This window comes from Trachurus trachurus, assembly GCF_905171665.1.
Source record: "Trachurus trachurus genome assembly, chromosome: 19".
Taxonomy (NCBI): Eukaryota; Metazoa; Chordata; class Actinopteri; order Carangiformes; family Carangidae; genus Trachurus; species Trachurus trachurus.
Window position 1 is genome coordinate 17083736 of NC_139913.1, and position 16731 is coordinate 17100466.

General features: G+C 40.4%; 1 protein-coding gene across 1 annotated transcript in view; it reads right to left on the reverse strand.

The window, feature by feature from the left end:
- The window catches only part of pemt (phosphatidylethanolamine N-methyltransferase), a 70034-nt gene that overhangs the window by 25434 nt on the left and 27869 nt on the right, over positions 1-16731 (reverse strand). Inside the window, exons 3-4 of the mRNA XM_083993818.1 lie at positions 13196-13311; positions 1362-1507 (exon numbers count right to left, since the gene is read on the reverse strand). Coding sequence (XP_083849944.1) covers positions 1362-1507; positions 13196-13311 — 262 coding nt within the window. The remainder of the gene's footprint in view (positions 1-1361; positions 1508-13195; positions 13312-16731) is intronic.

Here is a 16731-nt window from a genome sequence, read left to right on the forward strand (position 1 = left end):
CCAACACTTTTGTTGTTTCTTCCCTCAATCTGCATATAAAGTAGAGTCCTGCTCACCCACACATGCACATGACACCCTGGTCAACTTCTGTCCACCTTCTGCCACTCCAACTGCCTCCCCCCTCCTGTTGTCACGCTTGGGGATCAGAGGAGCCAGAGTGCTGGTCTGAGGGTATTTCATCATGAACCCAGATAGTGCAGAAGATGAGACACAAGTGTGAGTCTTGTAGATGACTCACTGATGTGGCTGACCGATAAACTAGATACCAGCACTTGCCAAATCATCATAATGGCCATATCATACTTGTGGTCATTTGGACGGATGCCTGGATGTTTTTCGACAGCACAACAGTGGAAAAGAAACATGTTTGTCTCAGAAGCAGATGGGAGGATATTTGCTTGCGCCGTATGCGAGGACATGGACGATTGTTCCTGTGCGTGCATGGAAATGAGCGCGGCTGTGAAAATTGGCGCAAATGTGTTCACGTGTCCTTCCTCATGTGAGAGCAGTTGCGTGACCATGTTAGGAAACAGCACGTGTGTGCCTGTTTTTCCTCAAGTCAAATAAGAAGCCAAAAGTTCCTATTTTGTAAACTTTGGATTAAAAAAATAAAAAAAATGTCTCAAGTGTTTGTGTGTGTGTTTCTGTGATCCTGTAAAGAATTAAAGGATGCTAAGAAAAGGCAAAAAAAATAAATAAAAAATCTTCCATTTGGTCACAATTCAGAATGGGAATTAGAGTTTGTACTGTACTAATATCATATAACAGTTTAGGTTCAATCATCAAAGTGTAAGGATGCAATTTAATGAAAGTGCCCACAGTGTACTGAATGTTTCAACAAAACCTATTTCAGAAAGAAATATGACTGCCCTCGGGGTATGAGGCTGTATTGCGCACTTTTAATTTAATTACTTCTCTCTACTGTTGATTAGAGCTAAAGGTCAGCCTAATATCACACTGACTACAGGCTGCTCTGGATAACACCATCACATAAATTTATAGGCTAAATACACTCAACATATAAAGTGCTATTTATGGAGGAATTTAAAGGTCCAGTGTGTAATGTGATATCTACAGTAGCATTCAGATTCTATTTTGCAGGCTAACTCACTCGCTCACACTTACCCCTCCCATGAATATACTAGATGTTAAAAATGTTTAATGTCTATATTTATGCAGTGTAAAAAAGCAGTGTAAACGTGTAAAAGCAGTGTAAAAAAGGATTACAGACATTTTCTTTGAGCCCACTCTATTCAAACTGCAGTGCTTTGACAAATTGCATGGTTTGTGAGTTCAATGTGCTTGTGGCTCAAAGATGAAGTATTGTTTACCATTAAGTTCACACATTTGCAAAGACCCACCTAAGAAGGTTCCAGTGAATCCCAAAGCGAGGAAGCTGCTGACCACCAGCACAGTGCCCAGCGCCATGAGGGCCACACCGACGTAGAAGACCACCATACTGTCCATCACCTCCCACCTGGCCTGGGCCTTCATTGCAACTGTCACACTGTATAAAGAAAAGACAGAAAAAAGACCTCTGGTAAATGTTAACGTTACTGTAGCTAAGGTGAGCTATGTTTTTTCTTTCTTTCTTTTTTTTTTTTTTTTTTACAGATTAGCTAAATAATGTTTGCTAACTTTGTGCTCATTTCTAACATTGGGTTGCAATATCATACCAATATTATCTTATTGTTGTAGGGATTCCTTATGACATTAGTATAGAGTATGTGTAGAGTAGAGTATACATTATATGGAATTTCGATGGCCTTTTTTGTGGCTATGGTTTTGATATAATTGAACAATAGTAAAAATCCATCTGTGCTGACTACTGTACCTAAGTATGATTTTGAAGTATGTCCATTTTGCCCAACAACAACATCTCACCATTTATCAACAAACAAGATGAGAAAAAATATCACCATATACAGACAGCAGACATTACGTCAAACACTTCAGTTCACTCCAGCATGTGTCCACCCTGTACTTTGTCCTGGTTTGTCCTGGTGACACAGTTGGCGCCCCTGATTCTCATTGTATAATTCACACTATGGGGGGAAAAGGGGAAGCATGCAGAACAGGTGCACAGGACAAAGGCAGAAATACAGGGCAGAGCAAGTAGGTGAGAGGAAGTAATACTGTACTACAGCATTACATGCCAAAAGAAAAAAAAAGTGCTATTGGCTTACATCAGACTCTGACATCACAAAAAGTGCTGAGGGTGTGCTATATATTCACAAATCACTGTTGATTTGTTATGTGACCATTGTATGGTTGAGATTTGGCTATTTGGGCACAAAAACATAAAATAGAAGTGTAAGGGTCAAAATGACAGCTTGAGAAAGGTCAACATAGTCACCATGTTAGAAACTTTCTGAAACTTGAGTTTAAATCTGTTTGTTTCTCTTGAATATCTGATTTACTCCTTGGCTGCCCTCATAATTACAGTAGTGTTGTTGTCACTTGATAGTTGCCGAAACAACTGAGATTATTGTTCTAGAGATTCTTCTTTATGATTTTCAGTGGGTTCATCAGTACGATGTATCTGCCTCAATATACGAGTAAGGCATGTGACCAATCTGCAATATAAAAATATTGTTTTTCTGAAAATCAACTGTCACTTCTCTTGCCAAGTCTCTACAATCGTCTCTAATGCATCAACTGCACGTGCGTGTGAGAATAAAGAAAGCAACTGTTGGTGACATTGCTTTCAGCTTTGGCTGACGTCATTCTAGGCTGAAGCCCGTGCTGACAGATGATGCGAGGGCCGTGAACTGTGTAAATGTGACTGCACAGTAAAAGCATTTTCTTTGTGTTTCCACTGTGTTGTCCTGAGGTCTGTGGATAAAGTGTTTCAGAAAGGTCAAATGTCTGGTTTACTGTAGGAAGAGTTTTTTATTTTTTATCTAGTCAGTATGAAAAGATGAAGCCTCCCGTGTGCTGACACAAAGGAGTCATTCATGCAAAGATGTAATAATTGATTTAAACTCTACAGCATTTACTGCTCGAGTTGGGATTAGTTTGCAGTTCAGAGCATTAAGTAACTCCTATATCTCCTACAGCTTGTTAGAAGCCTATGCAGTCGTCTTAACACCCTCTTAAACACCAGTGTTTAAAGCCCTTGGAGCTTTAAACACAGATAACTAAAAAAAATGGCTTTACTGGAGGACTTTCAGCCGTCCTATCAGAAACTTGCAATGCATTTTCTTTTTTAGTTTTTAAATGTTACATGATTAAATGTGTTTTCATCCATGCTGTTACATGATATTTGTTCTTGTCATCACTGCTTGCTTTTATGTGCAAAACTAAATTAATGCGCTACATAAATTAAGCTATTACGAGGGATGCTCCTATTCGATATTAAGATATGATATAGGCCATGATATTAACTAGCTAGATGGGGTATTGGATAATGGGGCTGATCCATGATGCCAATCTAATCACTTCAATTCTGTGTTTGTGACGTGTAATACATCACGTGTCACACGCAGCTATCTTCCACATGGCAATCGGATCGGTATCAGGTATCGACCAATACGCTAAGCCCAGGTATCAGTATCAGGATTGGGACTGAAAAAGCCGGACTGGTGCATCCCCAGTTATTACAACCATTTTAATATGAGTATGCAAAGCTATATTGAGAACATCAAACTTCATATAACACCAGTTTGATCTGCTTGGTTTTCATATTGCAGGTGCAAAAATTGCAATCTCATTCCCACTAACAAAGACCTTTAGAACTTTAAACTCAAAGTACTAGATTGGCCAAATGAATTTTTGGAATTGGAAACTACTAAATAATCATTTGTGAATTGGAAAATGTGAGCCAATCCTTCAAATGATTGATGCTTTCTTACTTTCAAACTGTTACTTCTGCCATATAAAATATACCAGACTAGTGATACTGTTCCTTGCCGTTTTTTGTTTGGCCTCTTTTACAGTCTAGATGGTTTTGGGGCAAGGATTTGTTCAGTTACCCCCCATTGCTTCAAAGCGTCACTACAGTTCAAAAGTTAAGTCTGTAATGTTGAAAGGATTCTTAGTGAAGTGAAATGGAACACACACACACAGGTGCCGAAGTGGACAGAGCTTTTTGTATACCAGCATTAACACACCCGTGGGTACCATCTGGTTGCAATGTGCTTCCTGCAGACAAAAAAAATGGCTCCTAAACCAAAAATAGGTTTGGTGTTTACAGAAAACTGGGTTACGAGGTCTGTTACAGTGAATCTTCGAGCATTCGCCCTTTGTCAAAATGGAGCAGGAAGTGTAATGTGATGCAGCGTGTCGCCTTGTCACGTCAAACACAAAGAGCCACCGCTGGGCCGTCTGTTAGGTAAGGTGGTCTGGCAAGACACACTGCTGGGATTTGGATTGGAAAACAGATGGGAAAAAGGGGTCTGGGGAACAGAGGGGTGGGCAGGTGGTCAGTGGGTGTGAGCTACTGACCGCTGGATGTACTGTAACAGCAGATGAATCACTGCTGATGAGCGTCAGAGATACGGGAAAACTTTCAGAACCCTGTTAATTGTCATTGTGCCACAGAAGCTTCCCAGTATATAAACTGTAATACATCACTTGCGATTGGCTTTATGCACAACTCCACTACTTCCTGAACTTAAACAAGCTGCTTTCTCTGTCTTACATTATTGGACAAACTGATTAATCCAAGTGTCTGACCGTTGTTGTGACTACTGAGGTCATGGATTAATCAGTTTGTCCAATAATGTAAGAGAGGAAATAAAGGAGCTTGTTTACGTTCAGGAAGTGGAGCTGTGCATAAAGCCTATTGTGGCCTCAGTGGTTTTCAACCCAACAGAGATGATGATAAATGCATACTAAAGTCAGAGGACCCACATCAGATAAAGCCATACAATTACTCTATTTTTCCCTCTCAGGATGTGTAATGAAAAGTCCAATTGGAGACAAAGGCAGCTTATAAGGTGGAGGACTTGACTTAAGGAATCAGACAATGTTGCCTTTACAATGAGCTCAAGGAGAATGTTGATTTTACATGACTATGCCTCACCCATAAATGATTGAATTGCATCTCCACTTTCAGACAGAAACCTTGAAATTGTCTCCATTTCACTGGCACAATAACACACTTACTGGCTCCTGGGACTCATTGCTGCATCACTTCACATCACAAACTCCCTCAATATCTACTGCATAAAAGCTGACCTACATAGCTAACGGTGTAAATTCAAGCTCTCCTGTGGGTCCAAAAGGCAACAACTACGTGGCTTCAGCAACAGGAGCCAGGCCTTCTTCAGACTTCAGTCAATTAATTCTTCTGAATTTCCCATGGTGAAACTTGCCCGGATATTAACGCCACAGACAGAGCAAATGATGACTGTGCCGACTGCTGCACGCTCCATCCTCTCATCATTTTCTTATTCTCGCTTACCATGGAGCAGGAAATTGATGTCTCTTGCATTAAGGGAAAATAATGAACTGTACAACTTCTACATCTGAAGTGGAAGTGTATCTGTACTGTGATCTCTTTTCTTTCTATGTAAATGGAAAGTGTGTCATTTATTGATCCATTTCCACTTGTAGCATTAAGACATTTTGCAAATTCTTCTGAAAGCCTTCCACTCACAAAGCGTGAAGGTGTGCTGGCCCGGTCATGGTTGAAAACCCACACACACACATTGTACATGAATGTGCTATTGCTTGTGACAATTCAAATAAATATAATAGGCTAATACAGTAGTTAAATCCTGCATTGATCTTGACCTACATCCAGCTCTGACGCAGCTGTTATAGCAGCAATCACATACAGGTAGGTAGCCTACGAAAGAGTCTTACTTTTAAGTAGACGTGATAAATGGTCTTCCTGGCAGCCAAACACGCCATCTTTTATTTATACAGCATGTTTCACTCCAGGTGGAAGGACAACTTGCTGTACAAAGCATGAATTCTCACAGTTGCAACCACAAAAACAGTGGATAATGTTAAGTTAAAAACATTAGTTACAAATAATAACAAACACTTTTCGTGAAAAAATGCTTAGTTATTTCAAAAGGCCAAATAATAATAATAAAAAAAAATACAACTGTTGTTCAAATACATATATTAAAAGCTCATAATGTTCAGAGAAGAATCTATAAAAAAACCCCCATCAAATTCACATATTAATTTTAGCAGCTATATATATTTTTGCAAACAATGTACAATGTCTTTTTTTTCCTCAAAAAACAGTAATAGAACATTTTTTAATCACTCAGGCTAATCTCAGAATCTGCTGCAGAGAAATCACAGCTTCACACAGTGTTGCAGAAAAAGTCCTAATGTAACAGGTCTACCTTGTTGGTTGAGTAAAAAAGAAATCCAATCTGCACTTCAAAAGGTGAAGCAGAGAAGTGACAGCGAGTGGATGGAGGCTCAGATATTGCTCATACATTACAGTGTGTGATGAGCGTCTCGCTGCAGGAGCCTGATGGGTAGAGCTAAGTCTTTAGGGAGATTTCACTCACTGTGGTCTGGCTACACTACATACTGTAAGCTGGTGGCAGTCATCCAGTCTCTCTCCCCTGGCCTCCACCCTGTTGTATTACATATACATTACATTACAAAAAATATAATATCTTACTACTTGTAAAAAATCCAGTATGTGTGCAATAGGAAGACATTGCCAACTGGCCATCTGGAAGAAAGAGCTGAATACTTTCTTGGTCACTGGGTAACTTGACAATCTCCTCTATCAGGGTAATAAGCAAGAATACGGGTTACGGGGCGCGTTTGTGTCGTGGTGCCGCCAAGACGAGAGCTAGGACACCCGGGCGGAGGCGCTGATCTTGCAAGGTTGGTTTTCAGCCAAGAGACGCTAGGAAGAAGGCAGAGCCTCATTTATTTAACCAACACAATTACTCTGAAGCTGTTTAATTAAGGTAAAAATGTAGCATAGCACCTAAATATTAGGTTAGGTTAGGTTAGGTTAGTTTATTGGTCTCCACCAGGGAGAAATTTGTCGTGGAGACAGGGAACATGTTGCATACATAAAAACACATACAGTACAAAAAGAACATCAAGTTAAAAGACTGGTGGAGTAAACAGACCACTGGACAATCCTGCACATGCAGCAAGCCGACGTGAACGCCATTCACATGCATCCACACCGCTACTCTAACTGTAATCATAAATATACATTCATATCAGCATCACATAACCTCAAGCATACATTAATCCGTTCACTCACATACAGTATGTCCATAGTTTGACTCATAATACATTCATTTCCATATACACATAGCCTATGTTCGTATACATATACAGAAACATTGCAATCATTTCCTGCTGTTGAGAAGTTTGGTTGATACAGGCACAAAGGAATGTTTGTATCGATTGTGCCTGCACAAGGGAAGCCTATATCTCCTTCCAGAGTTCAGGAGAGTATATTCACTATTCAGCACATGAGAACTATCTGTTAAAATGGCAAATATCTTGCACAGTTCCTCTTTAACCTACAAGGACCCACTGCACTATGTCACCTGACTCACCATGAATCATTTCCACACATTTACTGTAAACGAAGTCACAAGTCAATCTGATATAAAAAGCAGAACACGTGTATCTCTACGCCAACATAAACAACAGTTTAGTCTAACAATTATGCAGCTCATATACACTTGTTCTATTTTAGGTATCGGTCCTGTTAATAAACACATACGTTCCTCTGCCGGTTGACTCATCTCTGCTGAGCTGCACATGAATATAATGATATTTATTTAAACGTGTGAAGTCACTTTTAGTCAGAGAGCCTCTTCCCGAGAAAAGACAACAACCTGGTAAGAAGAGAGTAAATATTTAACATGGCTTTACGTGACAATGAAAGCCTGTATGAGTAACACATCACCTTGTGTGTGTGAGTCTTTCCAAAAAAGTGTGTAAGTGATGTGGCTCCAGTGATGTCAAAGACTGTCATATCTCATCAGCTTAACGATGCACTGCCATTGAATATTTGACAGATGTTGCGCAGAGGATGAATCATACAGAGGATAGTGAACCCCTGACCTAAGTTCTACCAGAAAGTCAAACTTTTCATTTATCACTAAAACACTGAACTTTGTTCTCTAAACTTCAGCATTTTATCACTTAAAACACTTCAGGATGCTAAATACAGCCTCACAGAGACTGTATGTTAGAGTTACGTTATGTTAAATACACAAGAGAGAAAATCATTAATATTCATTAACCTGTTTCCAAACATTGGTCATATTATTTTTTATTCAGCTTTAAATATTCCCGAGCATAAACAAGGAGAGTGGAAGCAAAAGCTTAACATTTTTATATTTAATACTAAAAAAAAAAAAAAAAATGTAAATCCCAATCCTCACAACACATTCAGCTTCCTGTTAATAGCTGGGGCGCCAATTAAACACACTCGGCTAATTAAAAATTAGACTTGTTAAAGCCCCTCTGGAGCTTTCCCTGGAGGTTTATTATTAAACGCAATCAGTGGAGAGCATCACTGCATCACCGCTGTGTGCTGGTAATAATAACTCTGCATCCGCTGCATGTCAGTCAATCAGTCTAAATCTGTGCTGGAACTATAAAAAGACATTGTCTGTCAGTCAGCCGATCGGTGAATCACTGTGTGTGTGTGTGTGTGAGTCGATGAGGCGGCTCGACAGACAAGCTGGGGGGTCAGTCTGCAGGTCAGGTGGTCAGCCTGTTCTTCAGGTGAGTGGATCAGGGCTGTTTCCACAGAAAGGGATCATTATACTGACCCACCCTCCTGCTTAGAACCTGATCGGTAGCCTCCTTCAAAACCCATGTGCTGATCTCTCAGGGTTTTTGGATGCCAGCTTGTGTTTTTGGACTGGCTCAATTTGCTGGTAATGTGGTAAAGCTTTTATTTTTTCAAGAGAACTATAGGAGGCTTTTGCACTGACATTGTTTGCTGCAAAGTGGAAGGTTCATTTGCAGTTTTTGCCTAAAAGCAGTGCGGCATTATTCCAGCATTGCTCTGTTAAGTCAGATGGATAAACTTAATAACCTGTGAGCCTTAGCAACAATAGTGTTCACTGTACAATCTGTTATGTTCACAGGCTTGTGCCTTTAACTTTTTGTCATGAGGTGACATATTTTCTATTAAACTCTTGTACTAACATTTAAACAGAAAGAGTTTCAGCCCCATTAACACCTACTCACTAACTGAGTCATGTAGTGTTGTCGTGTTGTTATGTTAAAACTGAACTGACTGAACTGACTTCTGGTTTTGGAACCAGGGGCGTTCAGGGTCAAAGGGTCAAATATGTAATAGCGACCTCAATAAAGAGCTACTGTTTTGTATTTTGTGTTCTTTCTATATTCTTTGACTCAATTCCTTCGGGTGCCTCTGGTCAACACACTCATAAGACCAAACCTATTCTGATTGGTTGGCCCCTATGGGTCCATTCCCACTCCTACACCTCCACAAAGTTCAACACAGCTGATTTGTGAAACAAAACAAAACAGTATGTATATTTTTGTATATTTCATGAAATTCCATACAGTATACGCTGTGAAATATTAAGGATTTGTGAATGTGTCTTTGTGTGATAAGATTCCTTTGAGTAAAGATGACGTCTGTAGTTGTTACTTGCGTCATATTATGAACCTGTTTTTTAGCTTGTGCATCACCTGGGGCAACAGAGGTTGTTTTACAGTATGTGCTATATAAATAAACCTCCACCTTAAATTTTTAAACGCCTGTGGAACTTTTTGTTCCGAGCAACATACAGTATGGACCAGAGAGTGAGTTTTGAAAACTATCAATGTTATTTCTTTGCAGCCATATTAACCCTGTGGGGGGCACACATGTGCCCACTGCTGCTAACACATGTTAGTTTTATTAGCAGTAAATCAAATGGCTGGTATTCACTCTATTTCAGCGGCAAAGCATGAAACATAAAATAAATAAATAAATAAATATGTCATTCACATTTCTGACGGTGGGACCAGTCAGTTTTCTGTTCACCAACTGAAATCATGCAGGTCTTTCAGGTCATGACACAGTATGAAACATTAAAACGTCCACTTCTGATTATTCATTTCACACATCATATGGAATTGTATGATAAATATGAATGTGATTGAGCTATCAGTGTCATTAAAAAAAGACTGTCTGCAACAATGACTCGGTCTGGAGATGCTACTTACGGAGCACTAAAATGAAATGGCTTCCATACATTTTTAAACAGGAGTATGTCTCCTCATAAAAATCAGTGGCTTATTTTTAAACTGTGAGTAATTATGTTTGAATACTAAGTGTACTTGTGCTCTACAACACCAACATAAAGCTGGGAAACCACATGCATTTTTTCCCAATAAACGTCAGAATAAACTCTGTCTTTATGTCAGTTTATGCAAGGACAATGATTTCCAGTCAAACTATCACAAAAAACAAGTAGATTTTCTTTGCACTAATGTTGTTTTTTTATTATTATAAAGTAACACAATTAGGAAATAGTGAGGACAGTGGAGTTGAATGAGCCCTGTCTAGACACCAGCACTGGCTATATTAACTACAGTGTCCGTTCTTAAACAGATTATAAAAAATGTGACGTTAGAAGTTTAATTTGTCTTTTAAATGGAACACAGCATACGCAGGGACTCACCCATTATCACTCCACATCAACGCCTCATCATTTCCACACAATCAAAGATCTATGGTGTGCGTCCTTGACATAATTCAGTTATGCTAGCTCTGTCAGATGAAGAAGAGATTGCACTAAAGGCACTAGAGGTTGTAGCTTCGTCAGTAACCGTCAGTGAGCACCAGAGAACAGAAACTTAGTAGTAGTACTACTCTGTGGTGTGCTGCCTTTTGGTTCTACTGCAGTTGGTTTTCCATTAAGGTCATTTCAAGACTAAGCTTCACAGTCTCTCATCTTGCTATCCTTGCACTGTAGAATGACACAGCTAAAAAAGAAAATAAAAAATGTGCAGCATCACTTCTATGCATGCAAGTTCCCACAGAACATTATACAACATGTAGACTGTGGCTGAACTACACCCCATGACTACAACACTGACTTTTGTGTGTCCAACCACAGGAACTCTTACATTAAAGGTCACCTATGATATTTCCATTCTTTGCTTTTTTTCAAATACATATGTATTATTATGTATATGAAAGTATCAAAGAGCTAAGTTGATGGATGCCCATGACCCATATCAAGAAAAACTGAGCCATAAAAACACAGCGTCAGGGCTTCTGTAACTTTGTGATGTCACAACTACACAGTCTCTGCCCTCAGCCAACCTGGAACCTCATTCCAACATCTTTAGTTTCTGTATCCTAAGCCTTATCTTATCTTTATCTAAACAGTCAGACCAGGACAAGGGAGAGACACCAACACTGTGATTTAGGACATAAATCCATAAATATATCCTTGATTCAAAGCTTTAATTTGAAACATCTGGAAAGTACAAAATATTAACATTTTTATGTTGACAGAGAGGAATAAATATATGCACGCATGCCCTCCTCAGCAAAACAAACAAACAAAAAAAATTCCAAGAAATTATTGAAACCACTTCATCATTGCAGGGTTCAGTGCAACAGAAAGCATTTCAAGGTTACTGTATTTCAAAGCATGAGTTTTATATGAATGAGTCAAGGTGGAACAACCGAAGCATTTTTCACCTCATTCACATCTTTTCTTCCTCTTCCTGAATGAATTGTTATGTACTACCGCTATTTTTAGTTTCTCTGGTTAAAATGAGTGTTGATAAACATTCTCCTCAGAAACAGAATACAACTGGCACGGCAATTTTATCGCCTCAAAGCAGCTTCTTCCAAAAGTGTTGTTGCCGGGCAACAGACATCCTTTGAGAGAGAGAGAGAGAGAGAGAGAGAGAAATTGTCTCACACTGACATACTTTATGTGGTTTTTGTTTAGGGGTGCTCTGTCACCATTTTGATCCATAGTGGGAGGTGTGGGGGCGTGTACATCCACTGGCTGCTGTGTGATGGCAGGCGTGGGGCGACACTGGCACACAGAGAACCGTAGGCGCAGATAAGGAGGGGAGGAAGAGAAAAAAGCAGCAGTGACACAGAAGAAAAGAGGACACAGGGGTGGAAGAAAGAAAAGGAGGAAGACATGAAAAGGATGTGAGCAGAGTCCTGTAATGAAGTTTGACCAAGACTCTCAGCTGGTGTGGAGGTTTAGCATCAACAGGACACTGGAAACAAACCCGGGCAGTTGAAAGAAAAGTTAGATAAGACGGAGGGTCAGCCAGTGTGTGGACAGCAGCTGGGCCTCCACTTTTTACACTGACTGAACCTGAACAGGTTGGTGTGGGCAGGAAATTTGCTGATTTGCATCAGCACCAAAGAGCAAGAGGCCACTGTTATTCCAGAACACACAAAGTGAAAACACAAACACAGATATTAATCCTCTTCAGGGAGACACAGTATTCTGGTTCGGTCAAGCTAACATATCTCTATTACAGGCTCATTTATGCTCCATGTGGGGACGAAATTAGGCGTCCGTTTTAAACGTTTTTTCCGTCACTGCCCACATACTTTCATGCGTCCTTTACGTTGGATGGATGTTAACCTATACATCCACCAGGGGGCAGCTCAGAGTCAAAGGTTTATGACAACAAACATGGTGACTATGGAGGAGATCTTGATAATGTACATCATAAATAAAAGAAGAAAACAGACTCGTTGTAAAGCCAGGGACACACCGCCCCGACCGTCGGGCGTCGGGCTTCGTCGGACGTCGTCTGTTTCTCGTCTGTTTGGTGTGTTCACCTCCGTCGGGGAGCGTCGGAAGCCGTCAGGTCTCGTCGGGTCTCGTCGGGGCCGATTCAACATGCTCAGTCGGGGCTCCTCGGCCGTCGGGAGAGTAAACTCGTCGGGTACTCTGATTGGCTGTGTGCCAGCTATGACGATTATGACGGGTGGTGCCGTAGCGAATCAGCGCGGGGTGTGGGAGGGGCGGAAGTGACATAGTAAACCATGGATCTATTAGTAAACAAACCACACATAAAACACATGGCGCAGGCAAAGACTGGCTTGAGTTTCCGGTGTTACTGCTCCGTTTGGTCCGTATCCGTAAGCTTTGTGGAAACGGACGAAAAACGGACGAAATAAACGCAGAGTACGGACGAAAGGCTCCGTCCATATCCGTATGCGTTGAGCATAAATGGGCCTTAATAATTAAATTAGTGAGAAGGCGAAGGATGCGTGTTTCACCTGTGGCTGCGGTAGACGTTGAGCAGAATGATGATGAAGCCCAGGCAGTAACAGGCCAGGTAAGGGCTGCCGAAGAACCTGGAGATTGTCCTTGTGCGATGTTCCCATCTCGCCACCTGACAAATAAGAGACAGAGAGCAGAGGAGATGAGATGATGGTGATCTCCAAATCCCAACTGAATGCAGGAAGTCAGTCTCTGTAAGATGCCAATGAGAGGAAAACAATGGAACACAAGAGACTGAATAGTCTCCATCAATTTGTGAGGGAAACATCCGGCTCTAACCAGTGGCTCCACTATGTTCACCAGCTAATTGACAAATCTAAGTGTTATGAGAGCCTGCCTTCCACTGCTGCTGGCCCCAGAGCCCAGAGATACAACAAAACAGTAATGTTTTAGACAGTAAAACCAGAATATGACGTAGAAGAGGCTGAAAACAATTTGTTTTTCATAACAACAATATTGAAATGTTTTTGCAGTCTACATGCACTTACAACTGCTGATGTTATTGCCTACTTTGACTTACCCCTGACTGGAGGCTGTTTTTATTCTACCTATTACTATAAAAAAAACCTTGGCCTCTCTAGATGGCAGAGGATTTTTCAAGCTTCCGTTTTTCCCCCTCACAGAAGCAGAGAAGTGTCATTTAAAGATTAATTTCCGTCTCCTTATACTTAGAAAATGTCATTTTATGAAATCGCTGCAGTAGCTTTAATGTTATGAAAGAGCTCTTTCCTTCAGGTTTATTAATCTATCTATCTATCTATCTATCTATCTATCTATCTATCTATCTATCTATCTATCTATCTGTTTCTTCCTGTGACAGAAGCCTGAAATCACCTCCATCATCCCTCACTTCAGCTCTTAGTGGAGAGGAAGTATTTAAAGTAGTGGCATATTGCACAGCCTTGTGCAGGGCTCTGACCTCGATTACCTTTAATGCTGAGGTAAAAAGTCTAAATCCTAAGACATTATTCCCAAGAAATTAAGTTATGATGAGTGTCTTTCTCTACATATCCATGGGAGCTTCTCTGTTATGGACACAGGAGATCTTAGCACAGTAAAACTGAACTCCCATGTGTGATATTAAGAGAAATTGTGTCAATTGTGAAAATAAGAAAATAACAGAAAAAGAAAAAGAGATTAAACATTCAGCTGCTGTTCTGCTCATGTGGTGTCACCTGTTTATACTGTTCTTCATCCCTAGCAGTGACTTTAAATGGGACATATTATGGAAATATCACTTTTTGCAGGCTCTTTATCATATATTTGGGTGTTTGTCTTGCCTTCCGGCCCCCAAAATGTGAGAATTGACAAAAAAAAAAATCTGTAATGTGCAGGCTCCCTAGGTTGAAATCCACATGGTCAGTTGTCTTCCAGTGATGTAACTAGGACTCAGATTTGCATAATACCTCCCCTACCTGGGAGCGGTAGAAGGGAAGGGGCGGGGCAAGCAGCGGTTCATTTGCATTTAAAGGGACAGGCACTGAAACCAGCCGTTCTGAACAGGGCTGTTTTGAGAGTATGAAAAGAGCTGTGATGTTTGATTCTTGGGGTATTTTGACCAAAGCATGTCACAGACATGTCTTTAAGACACCTGGGAACTATTTTAATTTGTGGAAAGGGGACATAATATGTCTCCTTTAAAGTGCATTTCCCTCTGGAGCTGACAACAAAAGATCCTCACCAAGTGGACACAGCTGCATTTCCCCAAAAGCACTTCACATTTAAAATAGAAACTGTTCACCCTCCTGTCAGTTACACAACGCTGGCGAGCATTCAGACCTCGCTGTCTGTGGCATTACTGAGTGAGAGAGTTGTGGAAAGACTTGCTTATGAATTGCTGACTGACCGTGGGCTGAGGAAGTGCGTAAGTGACTGTGAAGCATGCGGAACCATAAAGGACACAAATGTTGCCATGGCAATAGCTTTTCTCCGCTCAGGAGAGGAAAGGCAGAAAAAGAAGGAAAATGTATACAAGAAGAAAACTTCACATAAGTGTTTTAGTGGCTGCAGAAATGGACTTAATGAAAACACCATTTGTAGTGTTTTTTACTCTGTGGGTAAATCTGAGAAAACACAGTCTTTTTAAAGTTGTGTTCACTGCACAGTCGGACTATAAGCAGCCTGTGGCAGTGATGGGAGTTTAAGCTCCAATCTCTTTGGACCTTTGGATCTTTAGAGTATCTGTATCTGCGGTCTGCAGCTCCTCCTCTGTCTTCATCAACCTCTTCTTCCATCCTCTTATCCCTCCCTCCTCTCTCTCTCTGTACCAGGAGAAGAAGACCACAGTGCAGTAAAAGCCCAAACATTTAAGCTCTTCTGTGACTCAGATGAATGGTAAAATCCAATGAAAACTGTGTGACACAAGGAGCAGGAGAGAGACTGAACACTGAACAATTAACAACAACAACAGCAGTGTAGGGAAATGCTTTTACACTTGACAAGTTTGTGAATGCAGCAGACATGAGAAGATGACACAGCTTGATGTTGGTATGCATTCATTTGAAATGTGGGACATGACATAATGGTACATATGGATGGTGGCTGTGTTGTTGCTGGTATTCCTTGATTTCTTCACATCCTCTCTTAATAAGAACAACGCACAGACTCGCATTCATGCCTATAGCACTCATTTGACCATGGGAGTAAACCAGAGAACCCACACAGGCACAAGGAAGACAGGTGTTAATTTGTAACGCCACTACTTTTTGCAGTAACTACTGTAGTACAGTAACGTAACAGTTACTTTACTTATACAATTACCGAAATTTAGAAGGTCTCATTACTCGTTACTTAATAGTCGACAACTTCCGAGGATCTGATTACGAGCTCACTTAATCCATGTCAATCTGTAATGGGAATAACAGCATCATAAATGATAATAAAATGTGCTGTTACTATATATAGGTACTTTACCTACCTAGAAACTGGTAGGTAAATTGGTAATTAATACTTTCATAATGCAGTAACTCAGTTAGTAACCCTAACCTTTTGGGAATAGTAACGAGTAACTCTAACTAATAAAATAAATAGCAATGACAACACTGTACTTGAAAACACAAAATAAATGTTGCGCTACACAGACAAATATCATTGCAAAGTCACAGAGGGAAAACCTTTGTCTCAGATTCTGCTGGTGCTGCTGCTGCTCCTGAATGCCTCATTCTTCTGGGATGTCGGCTAATGCTGAATTTATGTTTAGTCGGCACATTTTCTCCTCACATGGCTTTCTATGAGACAATCAACAGAAGTGAATCCTACAGTGAGCCAATTGCTACTGTTGTGCGGGACATAAATCTTGCAGGAGTTGACCTGCTGACATATTTCAATGACATTATGTCAGTGTGACTGGACAAGGATCATGCTTCTCTCCAGGGCTGTGATCCTTGACATTAGAGTCATGTGAGTGTTTGTCTGCAGGCTTCAAAACAACATCTGGCCACAGTCAAGAGTATTTAATGGCTGGATTAAACTAAATCAAATTTCATACATCAAATGTCATACATTATACAGAATATTGACTGTGTTCTACCTT